At 38.5% G+C, this 20,524-nt stretch overlaps 1 protein-coding gene across 1 annotated transcript in view; it reads right to left on the bottom strand.

The window, feature by feature from the left end:
- Positions 1–20,524, bottom strand: part of ror1 (receptor tyrosine kinase-like orphan receptor 1) — a 168,975-nt gene that overhangs the window by 33,986 nt on the left and 114,465 nt on the right. Inside the window, exons 3-4 of the mRNA XM_038278374.1 lie at positions 12,804–13,091; positions 12,552–12,585 (exon numbers count right to left, since the gene is read on the bottom strand). Coding sequence (XP_038134302.1) covers positions 12,552–12,585; positions 12,804–13,091 — 322 coding nt within the window. The remainder of the gene's footprint in view (positions 1–12,551; positions 12,586–12,803; positions 13,092–20,524) is intronic.

Genomic DNA, 20,524 nt, shown 5'->3' with positions numbered 1-20,524 from the left:
GATTGATACATTGACGTGGTTTGTTGGAAGAAAAAAATAACCATTTATATACCCTCTTAAGATTACCCTGCATGGATCCTGTTAAAGTCTACAAATAGCTAAATATCCTCTCACTGTGAAACATAGATTTCTGATTCAAATCTCTGACAAAAGCTTTCTTTCATTTATACCTAGAAATACTCAGGGTACACTGTGGCCGTCTGTTTCCCTCACACATCACCACTAAGCATACAGGCATGTATGCTTCTTTTTTTTTCTGTCCAGCAGTGTGTGTAGAGAGGGGTGCGTTCATTGGAGGTTCAGGGCAGAGTTCAGGGAAACTCCACATACCCAAATGTGGGCCTCGAAGCCCTCGGGGAGAAACCATGATTCACAAAGCGCACACACAGATGCACACTTTAACCACAGACTTTACCAGACATGACCTTGACCAGACCTGCCAAGAGGATCACCAACAGACTGACGCAGGGGAATCTGGGAAACAGGAAACAGGAAGTGGGTCGTGTTCAAACGGATTGCGACGGCTCTGCTAATAATGTAAGAAAACAGCCGTGTGTGGCAAAGCGTGCAAAAACAGACTTAACGTCTTAGTAACGACTAATAACCTAAATGGGTTTGATAGCTAGACAGGTCTACATATCAAGACAGTCCCTGCGAGTGTGTGTTCGTGTGTGATGTAAGCTGTAATTAGCATGAAGGCAACTGAGCTCATGGGGGAGTGTGGGTTAAACCTGAATCTCTGGTTTCAAACAGCGCCGGTGCCCTGGGACCAGGCCATGTCAAAGGGCCTGTCCCAGATGAGCTATATTACAGCCCTGATCTCCAATCAATCAGCACCACCCTAAAAAGAATCCACAACAAGACGGCAATTAAGCCCCACAGAGGATTTAACCAAACATGTGTGAGGGAATGGGATTGTAAGAGTGACTGAGAGCAAAGTTCTCCAGCTCTGTGATTCATGTGTAACGGCTTGTGGTGAGACGGCGCAGTCTGCTCCGGATGTGCAAAGTAAAACACAGAGGGGTGAAACAGTGCCAGTAGGGTGTCTCCGCTTTTTAGTAAAGCAGAATATATGTAATTTTAACAAAACACTGGTTTACTGTTTTATTTCAAAATAAAAATGTTATGATTTTTTTTTTTCTAAATTAGATTGATCAAGTAAAGAGAATCTGGCAATCTGACATAAGTCATCAATCACTCGAAAGCTTGATACATTATAAGTGTTTTAAAGGGTAATAAATATTGCCCACCATAATTATCAACATTTCTTTTAAAATAGTACTATGACTGAAGACAGGCTTCATGTAAACAGAACATTAGCATACTCCAAAGCGTTAATCCTGCGGGGGGGGGATGTATGAAGTGACTGGGCTGGACCTCAACAGAGAGCCATGAGCCGCCCGTCCTCAGCTGGAACAAGAGCGCTTGGAGCCGGTTAAGCAGGGGCTGCCTGTGTCTAGGCTACATCACCCGGTCGGGTTCGATCGGTCCGTCCCTTGCTGGCTCCCTGCCCCTGTCCGTCGGGGACGGAATAATATGACACATTTTACAAAAAAAGTAAAATGTGTTATATTATTCTCTTTAGTTAAATTGTAGAACGAATTAAACTATTTTCAAAAAGTCACGAGGAACTTGCACTGTATAAGTCTCATGAAGTGCTGCTAAAGTGGGTCAGCATTCAGCAGAGGAATACTTGCAAAAACTGAGTGGGCCTGTCATCCCCCCTCAGCCTGAATGGCTGGAGCACTTGTAGCACGGAGCAAATCATCATCTCTCCCAGCCAACATCTGAGAACCACAGTGGTGTTGACACTGGCTCTGAGGTGAGCGGGAGTGAAACCGAAATCCAGAGTTTCTCAATACACCACACACAAGTTCTAGGTCTGAGTTAAGAGCCTATTGTGACCAAAAACAGCATCCACTCTATGCTGTGGGCTATGGGGTTGTTGAGTGGGTCAGGAGACTGGTTTTTAAAAGGTAGACTTGGATTACAACTGCATTTATCTCAAACTAAAGGACACTTTTGTGCCTTATCTCAGATTTTACACAGATAAAAACCCTATAAAAAGCTGGGTAAGTTGCCTTACGGGGATAGTGGGACTTTTTTTCCCTGACTTCTGAGGATACTAGAGTCAACTGCTTTTGAATGTCTTCAGTGATTAAAGAAACAAGACATGTGACTTGTTATACTTTAGATGCAGGTTTCCCTACAGCTGAATAGAGATATTTCTTGGTAGGGTGTTGGTGGTCTAATCATTTGCTGTGACATTACTCATTTGGATGTATTTGCACATCATTATTTTATATTGTGCAAAGAAAACGCACTGTTTTCAAGCTGACCCAGCCTTTATTACAAATGAACCCCCATAACCTTGAAGTGTCAGAATCATAGGTAGAGACAGTCCTACCAGGTTAAAAAGAAAGTGTCCTTTAAAACAATCTACTGCGTACTAGCAACCCCCCAAAAAAATTGAGTTCAAAAATTACAAACAGAACATTTAATGTGTTAGTTTTTTGTATTGTGAGGATGGGTTGACGTAAAATATGTATAGCAAAAACTATCACATGTGATCAGGAATTCCAGAAAAAGGGTTCAAAGTTTCCTCAGGGGTAAATGCATTTGATGTTTGGTGTGTGTCTTATATTTAGAGGCAATTCTGTATTAACATTAGCTAAACATATTTTATTTGTTAAACCTTAATTTATCTGGAACAGCAGAAACCACTTTTGCTTAACGTATCTTCTGTGGGGTGACTCCTTTTAAAGGGAAGTTTAATTGCAGCTTCATTAAGGATAATTTGGTGCTCTTTACCAGGTAAAGCCCTTTGATGGCATCTTTTTATCATCCTACAGTATTACACCACATCCAGAAGGCTTGTTTGTGGTCCAATTACCATTCTTAATAAATCACAGGTTAATTGCTCAGACATTGTATCTACATGAAGTGCAGAAGTCAGGTACGCATCGCATCTGATGTTCTTATTTCTGCACAAGCGTCGGAGAAATAACCTCAGACAGGTCTGATCAAGTTGAAGAGCAGCGTCTTGTGACATTTTTAAATCATCACACATTTTAGAAATGACTTCCTTAAGGTAATTTGTCCATCAACTCCCCAACTGCAGGACGTGAAGACACACGGGCTATAGTCCTGTCCGTGAAATGCCAAGCTGCTCCCTCATTCTTTAAAAGACTTTTTGAATCTCTGACTGCATAATTGGATCGTCAGAGGACTGCACACATGTGCTCCAGGGTCGATTTAATACGCTGTGTTGACAGCTGGCTAATTACAGAGCCATCTGCAGCGTGTTGGCTGTTTTCTTGCCTCGCAGTAACATGCAGACGTGCGGCCTATTCACACGAGTTGAGGAAGAATTACACTACTTGTGTGTTTATTTTATATCAATGTTAAACACACCTGATTGGAGTAATCTCTCTTAGTGGTCAGGTTACACCCAAATAAGATCTCAACCGGAAAATGAATTGCAAACTGAGAAAAAGGTAAATAATAGGTAGGGCTGATGTATTGCAACATACAGTATATCCCAGGGAAAAAGTCTGGATACGTGGACCTATCCAAAATGAAATAGAGGGGATAATAAAACATTTTAAACTTTATATATACTGGCTTAAAATTACAAAACCTTCAGGAAACTTTCGATTGACACAAGCTAGACATACCCCAATAAAGTTTTAAGAACAGCTAAGAAAAGAACATAGGAGCACGAATCCCATCAAAGTCAGCCAGCTGTGTTTTAAAAAGCAGTAAAATATTGAAGCAACAGAAAAGAAGGTTCAAGATGAGCAACTGGCCGAGACAAAAAGAAAGCCGTAAAAACAGATCACAGAGAATCTGTTCCTTGTTAAACCTGCCCAGTCTTTTATTCTTCAAAATAGGGTGGACTGAAGAGGAAGAAGAGGCACATTTAAGAGGAAAAAATGAAAAAGGAAAGAAGTTATTTTTGTAATTGCTCTTTTTCAAAACCGTGTTGAGAGAAACTTGGTAGGGAAAGTTTTGAGAAATTTAAACAGACTCGACGGCCTGGGTGCAGTGGCATTAATCTTTTCAGACAGCAAGAAAACCCCTCTACTATAAACACAGACAGAGACTCCAGGATCAGCAGCCGCGGCGCATAAAGTCTGTTTATGACCGCTGTCAGATTAGGAACTTCTATATCCAAAAGGTAAACATTTTCAAGGAAACACAAAATAAAGAGATTAAACCTGTTGAGCAGGAGAAAGAAAAATGATTGCTGTGTGTAGTTTTAAGCCTTTAATACTGACACTGTCCATTATGAATTATGGGGACAATTAAAATATCAACAATCTGAAAACTGCAATGCAGTGTTAGGATCATAAACACTTCTAGTCTGTGGACACAATGCACACCTCTGACTTAAGTGGAGATTGGAGGTCAGCGTTCCCTTCATAGCTTCACAGTTAAAGCAAAGAAAACAAGCACCTGCCAAACCGGCTTGACTGTTAAGGAAAGCAGAAATGTACAGTGAGGTTTTACGTTGATTAGACCAAAAAAATATATACATAAATCCTAAACGTTACGAAGCTAATAATACTGGATCAAATCCCTTAAAAGAGCATTAAGAATTGCAATGTTCAGCTTTTCAATCCTCATTGTTTGGATTGCTTATTTTCCAGCAGCTTTAACAATTTTACAGGGTAGGTTTTGGAGACCAGTTGCCACATTAGGCCGTAAAGTAACTTGAGGTGAGTTTATGAACAGCTGAATGTTAGATAGACTGATTTACATTGTGCTTCTCTAGTCATTCACCCAATCGCGTTCTTATACCCACAGAGACGCAGATGTGTGAACGTCAGCGTCTGATTTAGTTTAAATCTTCTTGTGAGCTGGATGCTTCATGACACTCCTACTCTGTTAACATATATGAACTAACTTAAGGTGTTTATAGATTCCTGGAAATCCTTTTCTTCATTCTCTTAGAATGAACAAACTTCTAAGATCTTAAAGTTGGGACTGAAATACGATTGAGCTAACGCATTTTCTTTTACAAGTCAGACAGAGTAACTCCAATTATAACTACATTTTGGTGTGAATCCATATTTAAACATTTTCTGTTTTAGGGCTTCAATTTTGCAGGATAAAAGAAATCCAGCAAAAGCAGAAAAGCATGTTTAATATAGATATTCCTGAAGTAGCCAAGTGTTGGGTGAAGACTTATTTCAGACTCCCTGGCCAAATAGTGAAAGTTATTCGCTGCCTGTGATGCAAGCTTAACTTTAAACCCTAACATAGCTAATCACACCTGAGTGCCGCTGACCCACAGGACCCAAGAATAAAAGAAAAACAAGCGGCTTTGTTGATGGTACCATCCTCCTACTCTGACAACACTGTTTTCTTTCCCTCCCTGTGTCCTCCCAACATCTCCATCACAAACTTTTCTTCTGAAGATAAAGGACGTGGCTGTGCACAGAGTAGAAAAAAGAATAATGAGGTAGTGTGGGGTGGCTAATGAACTATACGGATGATTTTCCTTCCGTCCAGATCTCTACTTATTTTGGCTACAAAAAAGAATTATATCCACAGGGCAAAATTAGACTAAAGGAAAGAGATAATGAATGTATTGATAAAAGCTGAAACAAAGCTGAATTAATGGGGCTTTCAGATATTTTTCTGAGAGAATAGATCATAAAATGATCATAAAACTCTCCTGAAGTTTCTCAACCCCTCTGCTCTTTATAGACTCTGAGAAACTGACTTTCAGGAATCAGTCATTAAATGACTGTATAGTTCAAGATGAAGAAGAAGCAGCAAAGAGACACTTGAGATGTTTTCCACTGAAAACCTTTGTTTTTCAAAACCAGGGTTAAACTGCTAACTATTGGCTTTTGGCTATTTTCACATTTTGACTTAAAAGCTGAGTCTGACCCCCTGCTGGCAGCTGTGTGGCCACTGAAATCAGGGAAGTAAACAATGGAGAGCAACATGGACAGGTGTGTATTCTTTATTATTTTGCTCTTTTATCTTTCCAAATCCCTGCTACTAGTGCAGCGCCATGTTTATCAAATGTAAACTGAGTTGTTTCGGATTGTTAGATTAGCGACTGGCGCTGTGTGTTGACGTACATGAGTTGAGCTCAATGGTGTCACGTAATTTAGCAGTTCAACCCAGGTCTGGTGTTCCCACAGCGTGCCGATCAGAGCTGAGGCGATTTTAACCTGGGTCGCTTGCCGAGTCGTTTGACCAGTGTAGACACCTGTTGGTGAGCTATTCTCACTGCCACTAAAAGCCGATTGTTCCCGGGTTTAAACAGGTTTTTTGTTCTGCCAGAGTTATTAATACCCCTTTGGAGAGGGGTATAAGTAACCTCTTGCTGTAATTTCTTCCATACCTCGCTACCGTGATACCACGTGACCGCTTCGGGAAGTGGTTCGGGAGGCGCAAGAATTTTGACAGGCATTCAAACAGCCTCAGGATTCAGGATTCAGATGTGGGAGTTTGGAGGAGTGCTGCTGTCAGTTGGATAAAGTTTGGATAGATTCTAAGAATAGATTGGTTAGAAAAACAACCGATCTAGTAGCTTAAAACTATCTTGGTTAGAATAAACAATGTAATGATCAAACTCTGAGCAAGCCACCGGACATAGTTAGTGTTAAAACTTCACTTTTAACTAGTAATTTCTCCATGTTATAGTTATGTACATAGGTGGCGTCAATTGTAAAACTCAGATTCTCATGCTAGAGGTTGATGGTTCAAGACCTGTCTTTGACTTTTGAAAGTTGCGATTAAACTAAATTATTTTGGCTGAGACTAATTTGCATTGTTTTGCCGGAGTAAAAATATAGAGTGGGTAAATTAGGTTGGTTTAGCCAAAAGATTGGTTGAACGCAACTTCCAACTTGATTAAAACCAAAAAACTTGGAAAAACTATCACGTTTGAATTAAAATGACTAACCCCTTTCATTTTGCTCATCATTGCCCAATTTGCACAAACACTTTCACTGTCTGCTCGAGTTTATTTCACTAAAATGGCAGAAAAACTGTGAACCTTAAATGATTGTTCTAAGAAATTTTACACTTAAAAAAAATTACAAAGAATTTTATTATACACACTAACCATTAACAATTTCAAGGGAACTTAAAAGGGAAAAAAAGAAAAACATTTGGAAAAATAATCACAGATTTTATTACAAACTGTAGTTCTGCTTTCCACCAGTAGGTGGTGACATGTTCACATGAAGCCTAATGAACTGTGGAGATCGTTGAAGCAATTTGGCCAAACGGTTCAATGCCTCATGAGGCTTCATCTCACCATCATTAAGTTTAAAAAAGGCAGGAATCCAAAAAACCAACTAATTATGTAAAACAAACCAGAACTATGGAGACATCTGGGGAAACCAAACACGAGGAGCCAGGGAGAGACGAGGTAGGCAGACAACAGCATGGGGGGACAGCAATGACAAGGAACCAACAAAGAGTGACAGCAGAGGGAGAACATATGTAGCTGACTGAGACAAAGGCAGGGTTAACGAGCTGACAAGGAGCAGGTGTGAGAGGAGTTAACGAGGGAGCCAAGGGGAAAGGAACACACACACACACAAGAGGGCAACAGAGGACAACAGAAAAACAATAGAACTAACATAAATCTAGAAATTACAACAAAACAGGAATTAAACCAATAAAACTAGGAAACATGGAGTAAAGTAAAGCACAACAGAAACAAGAAACGTGCTTCAACTAAGTATTGCTTCAGGAGGTGTTGCAATGATTTTTGATTGTAAAGAGTTTAAAAATTGCAATTTCTTTCCATTGAATGCGTATTTGTTAATAATCGGTCAGTGTGACAAATTGATAAAAGGGCAAAATATCGTAAAATCAGAGGAGGAGGTGTGGTTCTCTACAAGTACTGATTCTAAATTACCAGAACGTGTTCTGGTCAGGTGCTGAGAAAAGCAGTTAAAAAACTATCTGCTCCCTGCTGCTACTCCCTTTAGAATGGGAAATCGATCACAGCAGGTTTATGAACAAAACAGATCTGTACGGAAATGTCATTAGTCACTAGATTTTTAGGTTAGGTAAAGTCTTCTGCTTTTTGACTGCTTGTATTTTGTTTGTTCAGGTTTTTATCATTACGGAATCCATTAAAGTAAAAGAGCAAAACTAAATCTGGAAATGTCATCTATTTGAACAATTTAATCAACATAATTCCAGAACTCTTTGTGACCACATCCACTCACTTGTTTTTGTTGCTTGACCTCACTGGAATGCTTTGCCTTTGAAGTCATCAAAGTTTGCCCTTTTTCGAATCACAGAACAATAAGAAGTGGCGAAACGATGGAAATCCACAGATCTCTCACGGCAACATGCCTTCGATATCCAATTATTTGGCTTGTTTTGGTTTAGGTATCTGCTCCTAACCCTTCAACCTCTGCATTAATAACTAAGAAAAACACAGACATGCATATTCCAAAAAAAAAATTTATACAGTCTCTTTCAAGGTCTCTACACTATAAAAAAAACAAAAAAAAAAACATCTTGTTTACTTAGAGTAGGTAGTCAAAAAATTGTCTATATCAAAATATGATTTGGTACAATATAGAGTCAAATAAACATTATGCGAAAGAGGTCCCTAAATGCCTAGCTGGGCGGAGGGAGACATGGCTGTTGTTGGGCTCGCTGTCTGAATGACGGCGCGCACTGATACGAACAGAGAGAAAATAGGACCAATTGATAACGACGTGTGACTTTTTCCACTACAATGTTTTTGGGATGCAAAAATATCACTCTTTTGAACACATAATGTTTTGGGAAGAGAAAAGTTTTATTTCACTGTTCCTAAAAACCTGTCGGACTACTTTCGGCTTGACCAAAACTGGACGATAACTCTGCTCACAGGACGCTGCCAGGGGTAAGTCAGTGTGATTGCATGCCACTGGTGATGGGGATGCCATACAGATTCATGTCAAAAATACCGAACTATCCCTTTAAGTGTATGTTTTGAGTAGCAATACATGCTATATAATTACAACTGTTGATATTCTATTACATTCTTATTTTATACAGTGTTATTTTTAATCAAGATATCATCTGATTAATTTCCTTACATCCAAAAAACCCTAATTTCAGGGGTTTAATTTCAAAATAACAAATTCACACAGAATTCATGCGAAGTTTTTGTACAATAGATAGTCTTTAAGATTAAAACCTACTGCAGGATGAGATGGGTGGATAATAGAAGTGTCAGAAATGGATAGAAATGTGACTGACAATACAAATAATCTTCTGTACTATTATCTTAATGCTAAACCTATTCAGAGCCACAACACAGGCTATGAAGATCCCTTGTTATTCCTGTAACTAAGATCTGCTTTAATTAGATTCACTCCTTGACTCTATGGAAGCCTTTCTGCACACAGGCTGCCTGGAGTTTGAGCTCCAACCTCTGGGCTGTCAGTTTGCCTGTGGCTAACCTTGAAAACCCAAGCTTCAGGTTAGATACAAACACCCCAACAAACACAACTGTATGTTCTGCTCACCACAGAGTATATACTTTAGCCAAGTGTGGAGAGGATGGAAATCAGAGCACGGATCATGGCAAAGACAACACACAAGAGCTGAAGTTCGCCTTGTGCTAAGGTCTAACACAGTGGGTGGTGGGAACTCCACCCCCCTCCAAAATTTGTAAAGAATATTTGTTGATAGTATAAACCAGGAAAATGTTAGTCACTGTGTGTACCTGTGTGGAAGAAGGCAAAGGAATAGTGAAAGTCAAATCTGTTCATCTGCAAGCTTCTGCTCCAGATGTTGAGAGATTTGATGCTTGAACAGCTGCGGTATTAATAAGCGGGCACAGGTCATCCCTTGTCATCATTAGCTGACCTCATCTCAGTCACGGCTGCCACCTTGACTCCACGGCTAATAAGTTGGGCGTGACACTAACGATGAGCAGCAGCGACAATCAGCACAATATCGCCGTTGTACTGCCGCCGTCCAAACAGGCCGCTGTCTGTTTAAATCAAGTAATGACTGTAATGACTAACAAGCTCACAATGGTCTTTGCTCTACTGCGACAGGTTTAAACATGTCCAGGCCTAAAGAAAATATTGCAGTAAATGTTAACCTACTTTTATTTTTGGGGTAAAATGGCATATAGTAATGGTTCTGTTCAAATACTGTTAAAATACTATTAAAAGTTAATTTTCTTTGACGTCCCTGAGTGATCATCTCAGCTCCTTTGCAGCAGAGGCAGGAAGAAGGCAATGGAGGTAAAACAGATATTTCACCACCAGAAGACCAAGTGTTACATATAGGCAGGAAGATTTTTTTAAATCAAATGCATAAAGCTTTAAAACCTAGCAAGAAAAAAAGACCAATATCTGTACACAGCAACAGATAAATAGGTCATATAAGTTTATGCATTGATTGGGAGTTAAAGAAAGGTGTCTGTAAATTCCTGCGGGTCTAAAAAACAAAAAAAAAAAATTCAGGGAGAAAACCATGGAAACATGAACATGTTTTACCTCTTTCAAGTTTTCACTTCGGTTTATTTGGTCTCCATGAAAAGAAAAACATCTCTCCTACTGCTTCATAAAAAAAGACGTCATTGCAGAAAAATTAAAAACAGGTTAACAAAGTGAAGACTGAACCACTCATAGGGGAGACCCTTGTTTTAGTGTGAGCATGTAGATGACGGTTATCTCATTTACCTCAGCCACGGGGGTTGATTTAGTAAGTGTGCGATATCCAATTAGGGCTGGCAGTTGCGATCAGCAGAAAGCTGCTCTGAACATGGCAGCGAGCCTTGGCATAATGTCACTGGGGAAAATCTTCCAGGCTGTGTCCTTTGATCCTCTCAGAATCAAATCAACAACCAGAGTTCATGGTGCTTTATTCAATAAGGCCGAGGAAATGTCAAAACTAACGCAAAAAAACAGCCAAACTCAAAGTGAATTTTCCTGCAGACAACAGCGTCTCTATGCCCAGAAATCTTCTCTGTTTGCTTTCATTTGCCACCCTGAAGACCGCCCTTATGTTCCATTCATGTTGAGCAATCAGCGCTGTGGCTGGCAGCTAATTGGGTTACTATTAAAAGCAATAAAAGCCAAACCATACAGACAGATGTGGGGCATTTTGAATACCATGCATTTCAACCATTTTAGTGAGAGTTTCAAACTGAAACCTTTGTTAGGTTTTCCTTAAACCACATTGAATATTTGTGGAATATTTAAGTTCAGGTTCCACTGATCTTACCTATCCATACAGTCTCTGGTGAGAAGATTCTGATTAAGTTTTTGTACCAGTTTCTGTCGTCCATCTGGTCTACAGACCTTTTGTTTCAGTTGGTCAACTTGATTTACGTTTCCACCTCAGCTAATAGTAAACAGTCGCCATTTAGATTCAAACCATGTGAGCTAAGAGGTGAACAATAAAAAACAAACAAAACACTTTAAGTTTTACTCAACAAAATGGCTGCAAGATGCACCAGAAATCAACCTCATCCAAAGAATCAGGAAATAAGAATCCCATCAGACCGTGCAGGGGACGTCCCACTGACCTCTAGTAAAATGTAGAGCTGATGGTAAAATTGCATTGTTTTCTTTGAAGTCCAGATGTGGTCTGGCTTTTTTTTAATCATTTAAATCAAATAGATTTTACTTATAAAATGTATTTAATATTACACCTCTTTTCTTTGTTTATTGTCGTATTTTAAAATAATTCATAATTTCCATAACTCTTCGAATGTGTCACAACCCTCCAGACCTTATTTAACAACTAGGTTTTTTTTTTTACTTACAGGTTTACACTTCCACCTAACCTTTTTGTTAGCAAGCTTGACAAGTTTGGATAAAGTGCTCTAAACAGCCAATCAGAGTGTCCATGAATGTGAAGAGCAAAATGGCTTCAGCATTAAATTTTTATGTCAAAAATCATTTACTAGTTTCATGGAAAAGGGATTTGTTTTTGTTTTTCTACTATCTATTGTATAAGCCACAATTATAACAGAATTTACACTTAAAATAGCAAAAAAAAAAACAGGCTTAAGATCCCTTTCAGTTCAGTGTAAGGATTTATTTTGCTGTTTTCACTTAGGGCAAAATTGTGTGAAATAGAAATGAACTAATCTACCCTGCAACTGTAAAGTTTCTAGTACAAAGTACAATTAGTCTATTTCTTAACAACAAACATCAGCCTATGTCTGAAACTATTAATCGAGAAAAAAAAAATAGTACAATTTGTCAACTAAATTGGTAATTAAATTCAGTCATTACCTAGAGTACTGCTACACAGGGTCTAGATTTCATCTTTGATTTTTTTGTTTAAGTAGTGGAAGAAAATCTGACAACTTTATGACTTTTTGATTGTTAAAAAATCCATAAATATGGTTCTGGTAGAAACTATAGTAGAAAATATGATATTTTCATAACTTCATGAATCTTGTAGTAATTATTTACAATAATACGAACTGTGAAACGGATGTAGTATAATTTGCCATCTGTAGAAAATTAATACATTCCCTGTTGTTCATGCAGCATAAACAAGCAGATGGAAAGAAAATGCATTAAGGAAAGACTACTTACGTTGGTCTTCCTGACAGAGGTGTGGGGAGTGGATCTGGAAAAAGAGAGAGGGGATTTTTGTAACAGGATAAACAAGATGGCTTCCAGATTTTCTCTGTGCTAGCAGCCAACTAAGAGAGGAATCAGATGGGATAAGTGTCGCTGTGATGTTCTTGGAAAGGATGAGCAGAGGAAAGGGCCTGTCATTGTAACACTGTATTTCTGTGCTATTGAGTGTTTTTTTTTTAAATCCCACTACAGACTATCACTCACCAAATTTGACAAACAGCACCCCAGTTGTGGAAACGGAGCCATGATCGTTGCTGGCAACGCACTGGAAGTAGCCTGTGTCTGTAGTGTCCAGGTCGCGGATACGCAGGCGGGATCCGTACTGCGTGGTTCGGTAGGAGACCCGCCTTGGCTCCTGCACAACAGGGGCATCATTCTTCAGCCAACGCACCGTAGGCGTCGGGTTCCCGGACACCCGGCAAAAAAGCTCGGCTGTTTGACCCAGAGATGTGGTGATGTTGTTCATGGGAGCCTCAAGGCGGATGAAGGGCACTAGAAGATGGACAAGATTGGAGAGGTTTTAATAATGAATATAAAAAAATATATTAAAAAAATGACTATTTTGCAAATAAATTAATCTGTCTATTATTTTTTCAATTATTCAATTAATAATCTGATGGTAAAAGGTTCCTTTAAGTTGTTTTACAAAACTGAACCAGGTGAAACAAAAACTTTTCAACTTGAGGAGTTCTGGATAGGACATATTGACAGACGAAAAATCATTTTATTTTAAATGCAAAATGTTTATACATTTTTTAACTATTTTGATATAATTACTGTTCTAAGTGGGTCGCTCTTGTTAGCTAAAGGCATATTTTACAGTATCTACTCCAGATAACGATTAATCGTTTACTAAATTAGTTGATTATTGCAATAATCAATAAATTGCGATTAATCTGATTGTTTCAGCCCTCAAACAGACCCTGAAAAAGGTTAAGTGTTTGTCATCTAACTGACAGTTTATGTTTAACTTAATAAAGGGGATATGAGAGCAACTATGAAGACAAACTGCTGTTTTTTTAACCCATTAAACCAGATACACTGTAGGTTCTATGACAGCACTAAGCTGGGCTTAGGCCCTCTTCTGCATTTCATATCCAATCTGATTACACCGCCATTTCAAAACTTTCAGCACAAGGAGGAAAGCTCCAAACATTAACAGAACAAACCAAAAACAATTAAACCTGTATAATATCTGTATATTACAACATTAACACAAATCAATTTGTAGCATGCAGTTGGAAATAAGAAAATACAACAACCAGTTTCTAGGCAAACAGAGTAAGAAAATAACAGTCCTGACAGAACCAAGTATGACATCATGGCGGGCCTGATGCAAAGCACTGCACTGTTTTGCCAGAAATAACTACAACTTAGTTTCACAGGGCTGTCACTTCGACACATATCTAAACGTCTTTTGAGGCAAGTCAAAACTCTAACATAGCACACCCATGTGAAACAGAGTCAGGCCGTGCTGGAACTGGAATCAAATCTGTCCAGTTATCCATTTAATGGTGATCTCAACATCTGTTTGAAGAAGAACCTTTCGGTTAAAAACAAGCCTTTACAGCTTACAGGAGCCAACAGATCTGTGGCAGGTAATGTTACACAACACCAGGAAAACATACAATAAAAATATTCATTTTCAATACTGTGATGGTGATATTAGTTGTAATTTACCTACATTTCCCTTGAAAGCAGCTGGGGACTCTCTTAGTTACTCTTACTTACTCAGAGTAAGCCTGAAATAAAATATCCAACCAAAAATTGCATCCAAGCAGTCCTGTTCAATTATCCATCCATCCATCCATCCATCCATCCATCCATCCATCCATCCATCCATCCATCCATCCATCCATCCATCCATCCATCCATCCATCCATCCATCCATCCATCCATCCATCCATCTTCTGTCATGCTTATTCCAAGCGGGGTGGTGAGGAGTGCTGGTGCTTATATCCAGCTTTCTAAAGGCGAGAGATGGGGTACAGTACACCCTGGACAGGTTGCCAGTCCATCGCAGGGCAACACAGAGACAAACAGGACAAACAACCATTCAAGCACACACTCACACCTAAGGAGCATTTAGAGAAGCCAATTAACCTAACAGTCATGTTTTTGGACTGTGGGGGGAAGCTGGAGTACCCGGAAGGAACCCATGCATGCTCTGGAGAACAAGCAAACTCCATGCAGAAAGATCCTGGACTGGGAATCAAACCCGGAACCTTGTTGTGCTCCCCATTGTGCAGTCCTGTTCAATTCATTCAACAAAAACTACATCATTAGCATTTAAAGGTAATAAAACAGACTTTAGGGCTCTTTTAATGGCTACTAAGAAGTGGACAGACGATAACAGAAGGCAAATTTGCTCTTTGGGCACCAACTGACATTTATAACTAGCTTTACAAACTTTAAACCTACATTTAAGAGCTAAATCTACCCGAACTGAGTGTTTAATGCTGATATATGGCATAGAATTAGAAAGAAGAGGAAAAATGTAACCAAGATTATCTTCACTATATCTTTCCTAAATGTGGCAAGGAAAAAAAAAAAGCACATCCTGGAAGGCCACCTAAGAGTTTAATGTGCTGGAAAACATTGGTCTTAATGTCATAAAAAAACTCTGGAAAGTTCCCCCAACCCAAAAACCCCAACCTAGGTATGCAGAAATGCTTCTGGTTGCACCAACTGGCCAAGACAAACAGAGAGGGAGAAGCAGATGGAGGGAGAATCTTAAATACCGGTCGGCTGAACATGAGTGTTTGTGAACAGAGAAGGAGGTGAGCAAAATATGCTGTAACGGCTAGTATGAATTCACATGGGGAGAAACAAAACGTATCACTTTTACTCCTACGTCACTAGAAAAGGTTAAGAATCCTTCTGCACTCAAAAAATAATGAAAGATCTCAGGGGTCTGTGTTTATAAATTAAAAGGTGTTATAGAATACTTTAAGGTTTTTCAACAATCAAAGGGCAAGTTTACTCCTTACACTCATGTTCACAGAGAAAAGTGAGGAATATAGGCTCTATTTGTTAGTGCTGCACCTCGTTTGTTTGATTTGCCCTTAATTAAACCTTATTTTATCTGTATTGATTATTCTGTCAATTTTGTTTGCAAAGGATTAACAAGAAATGCAAAGAAAACATGTCTGAATTACCAATAAGGCATAACAACACACCATCTCAAAGTATTTCCCTTTGCAAAGATCTTCAGACAATAAGATTGTTGTCAAATGAGGACTATTTGTTGCCACATACCCAGACATTTGGTCCTTTAGGTGACACTTTAACATACTTTTTATTTAACATAAAGAAATGCTAAAAAGAAAAATAAATAGTTGCCCAATGTTTGAGCAGAAAGAACTTTCCAGGTACCAAATATTGGTAGCTGAAAAACAAACTACCGCAGGTATAAATTTGCTCGTCACATTGTTTGGGGGGCTTACCTGTGTTTTTATTTTAACTGAAGCATTGCTTTAGTTCCCCTTCAATACATAAGCCAACCCTATAGAGCTGCTTTTTTGGGCATCAAAACAGATCGCTGACATATTGTTGGTTCCCTGATGTAGCATTTCCTCTAGAGTGGTGAATGTGGCCTTTTATTCACAAGTAACTTCCATGACATATGCTAATCCAGGATAGTCTGCGATTATATTCTAAACCAGTGAGAGAGACGCTTGAATTTTGCAACACTGTAGTGTTGCCAGTTCCTTAAAGAGCACCAATCAAGGAAGTTACACATCTAGCGCCCCTTGTGGCTAAAATGTGCACAGTTTTGATTTCAGATATTCTCATGGTTCATAGTGAAATGTTCATAATTAATCTGCCATTTAGTTGAAATCGCCAGTAAATAAAACCACATACCAACATGATGTTATATGATGGAACCTGTAACTGTAACTATAGACATATATTTAATATATGTATATGTGTGTGTGTCTACAAAGCATATGTTATATTAAATCTAAGACTTAACAAATGTCTGACAGTGTAAAGAAACACCTTTCACACCTACTTTGTATCAGTCCTCCTTCGTTACCTTGTTGTAAACAACCGTCTTCAATATTTGTACAGTTTGCCTCTTCCTAGTGAAGACCAAAGCCTCCCGGTAAATCGGAGTTCTATGTTAAGTCCATCTGGAAAATAATGTTTTCCTTCCATTACCACCTCTGATACTGTGATTTATTTTCTGCTATATCCTCCTCATGTATATACTTTAAATACCTCTCAACTACTCTGAGAGACCTGGCTTTCAGGAAGAAAGATAAATAAATCTTACTTGTGAAATGGAGAGAGCATAACAGAGAAAATAGAGGAACTCTAGACTCAGGTTCTGATGTGTTCCTGAGGTAGACACATTGACGCTCTTTACGATTGGATCTAACATTGTAAAATTAGAAGGAAAGAAAACAAATTCCAAAAGTTTTTATGAAGCTAATTTGTGCCATTTCTTTTATCATATCATGTTTATGTCTCCATTTCTCTGCACTTTGTTTGCTTTTAAAATTTGATTTGTCTCCTCCTATTATGTTAACATTTACAATGTCTCTGAAACACATCTGAGATAAGCAGCCATGACTGCCTCACTGTTTTTTTAAAGTTATTTTTACTTGTATAAGAGTTTTTTTCCCTTAATCTTCAGGGTCGTGTGCTCTGAATTTACTGCATTAGTAGACTCATGTCTTTAAAAGATAAAGTAACCTCACTGTGGTGTCAACTATTATTACTGGTCAGTGGAAGAAATGAGTAACAGTGATATGGTTTGCAAAAGATAAGGGCAAGAGATTTCATCCTTAATAATCAGGGAACAACAGGGACATTTGTTTCCTTAGCCATCCTTTTAACCTCCTATTGGAGGAGTATATATGTTGCCTGCAGTTAGTGAATTAGTTTTAAATATCCCACAGGCTTTAACAGTGAAGAGCCCACTAAACTGAACATCCTCAGGATAGACAGGGCAAACGTTCTTTAAAATGCTGAGTAATTATGTTCTCATCATGCACTCCTAATGTCATGATGCCTGTGAATTATTCGGGACAATAAACTAGATTTTCTACCGTTACCGTCCTTCACTATGATAACGTAAATTTTCCAATGTCAGTAAATTTGGTAAATAAGTCGGTAAATAATTCTGCTGTTTTTTCTTTCTGCGCTGGTGGCTGGTATTTCCTTCCCCTTTAAGACACTACAGCGTGCGATTAATCACGGGACTCAGTCGATCCAGTCAGAAGCGTAAACAAAGAGAATGGTGGATGAACCCAGTGAAGAAGCGTCTAACACAGCTGTAAATGAAATTACATTACTTAAACCCGTGGAGCCGAGCAAGAGCAAAGAAGAGAGGTGACATTTTTCTCCTGTTCTATCAAACATTGTTAAATGTTCAAACCTGAATGGGTACACAAATTAAATATTTAATGATAAGTAATGTGTAAAGTAATTTATTGAAAAGCAAATTATAAATTGATCCATTACATTTCCTGCACGTGCCTTTATTTCCGATAGAGGAGCCGAAGCATTTATCATGCATTTATCGTTATCGAGGTAAAACTGCCAGATTTATCATGATATTGATTTGAAGTCATATCGCCCAGTCCTACTGTGAATAGTGTTAGCCATTTAAAGAGAGGATAAATTTGTCAGGATCTATATCTATCACGGAATATTTTTTATTGTATTGCATTCAAAAATAAAGGATTAATAGGTCATTCCTGCATTTTCTTTTAATTGAATTTTCCAGTATTATTAAAATTTATATTTATAATATTCATATTTATATATAATTCATATCTATATGAGGAAAATGTGGTTACAAAACATTTACTAAAACTGTTTCTTTTTTTGTCCGTGTGAAGGAGTGGCGGGGATTTCACCCATTCACCTTTCTAAAACATTACTTTGTCTAACATTGTTATACCAGAAGACAAGTGGCTGAATGTCTAGGAGACAGAGTCAGGGTCCACTAACTGCTGGATGTGGGAGAGCATTTGTTTTAAAAAAAATCTGTCCAATTTTTTTTTGTGTCAGTGTTGATTACTCTCATGCAAAAGTGCAAACAGGTTAGCAAATATGGATGTATCCCTGTAGATCAAGCCAGTATATTTTGGTATTTCCTCAACAGCTAGATTTTGTGGAAGGAAGTGGCAAACATTATTCCAAAGATCCTGCATTACGCTGTCAGCTTACTAATCACAGCTTTCTACCCTGGAATTATGCCGAATGGCTTTAATAAAACTAATAATTAACCTTTAAAAGAGCTGCTGGCTGCATGCAAAAAGACCATCACAAAATGCTGGCTACAGAAAAACCGCCTGACTACAGATACTTTGCTAATGCTGTAAAGTAGTTAATGATGTAAAGCAATTGCATGTAGAAAGGATTATTATTGAGTAGCTGGGCTATTCTTGTTTTGAAATGCTTGATGCTAGTGTTTCTAGAAGGTTATAGAGAAGGAAAGATGGCTTCATGGAGGGCATCCGCTTTCTGTAAACTGGTGTCCATTTGTAAAAATCTCCCTTACAATACCAAAGTGATCAAGATCAGGGGAACATGCAGGATTGTCCATAAATGTGATTTTCTTTCTTTGGAAAAAGTCCCTTGTAAGGTGGGCGTTGTGAACTACAGTGTTGGCAATCCATTACAACGCAGACAATTGCCTTCTGCAATGAGGGTACCCGCCGCAATATCTCCACAGTTTGTGCTTCAGGTTGTGCAGAGGTGCCTGATGGCCAGCTGCCAGACGCCTCTGCACATCCTGAAGCTCTATTGTGCCCCAGAAGGAAACCCCTTGTCATGCTAGTAAATCCACAAGCCATCAGTATCGTCAGATTTTTATTTGTTCTCCTCAGAAAATGAAACCATCGTCCACCTTTCAACGTTCCATGTGCTCTTGAGCAAAATCCAAATGCCCGATTTTGTCTGGTAAAAGACGAGGCCTTTGAAGACATTGTTTGTTCCAAAAGCCCTTCTGCTGAAAATGTCATCTGCCGGTTATGGGATGGCATTTGGCACCAGGAACCAGCTTAATTTGGACGGAGGATCATCCCATGTCTCGACTGCCAGCCAGATGGATCCTCCAGTTAAGACCCAATGAAATTCTTTTTGTGGTCTACCACTTGACTTTGTTGTTCTATAACCTTCAGGAACATTTAAGAAACTAAAAATTACCGTTTTACTGTGTCCAACCTCAGCAGCAACGGCACGCTGTGAGAGCCCTTGTTTATGCAGCTCAAAAATCTGACCACATTCAAAGAGAGAAATGGCACCGAATTCAAATTTTTGCAAAGATTTTATATGCTATGGTCTTAAACTTTTGATTGGCTAATAAACAGACTTATTTCCCTTGAATGATCGTTTGCAATAAATTGCCATAAATTTCCACTCCCATTTCTTTTTTATTTGCATTTGTAAGCTCTACTTACTGTAGATCCTCCTTAAGATCCAACAGTGGAAAATGTGCAATCTTCCCATTTTTAACTGGTCTAAAGTTTTCCATCAGGAGTTATTTATTTTCTGTTTGTTTACCTAAAGGGATGTGTAGCTAGCGCAGTCACACACCAGACATGTTATACTGACAATGGTTCAATTCCTGCCTTTCAGGCACATTTTACCTGCTTTGAAAATGTATAAATTATAGAAATTTACTGTATAAGCATTTCTAAGCTGAACATATGACCTCCATATACAGCAACCAGAGACTGCTTAAAGAGGCACTGATTGGTTAGAGATTATAATTACATTTATAAAAAATATTGAGAAGCCATATTTGGTCGTCAGTTAAAATGTCAAAATCATAGAAGGAAATCTCTCCTAAATTTTAATGATGTTCTTCAATTCAGTTCAATAGTTTATTTATTTAGTGCCAATTCACAACACATGTCATCTCAAGGCACTTTAGAAAGACAATGCAGTTCTTGTTTTTATCTTAT

This window comes from Cyprinodon tularosa, unplaced genomic scaffold, assembly GCF_016077235.1.
Source record: "Cyprinodon tularosa strain WSP-4 unplaced genomic scaffold, ASM1607723v1 ctg140, whole genome shotgun sequence".
NCBI lineage: Eukaryota > Metazoa > Chordata > Actinopteri > Cyprinodontiformes > Cyprinodontidae > Cyprinodon > Cyprinodon tularosa.
Note: the sequence above shows the minus strand (reverse complement) of the source record. Positions and strands in the feature narration are given on the sequence as shown.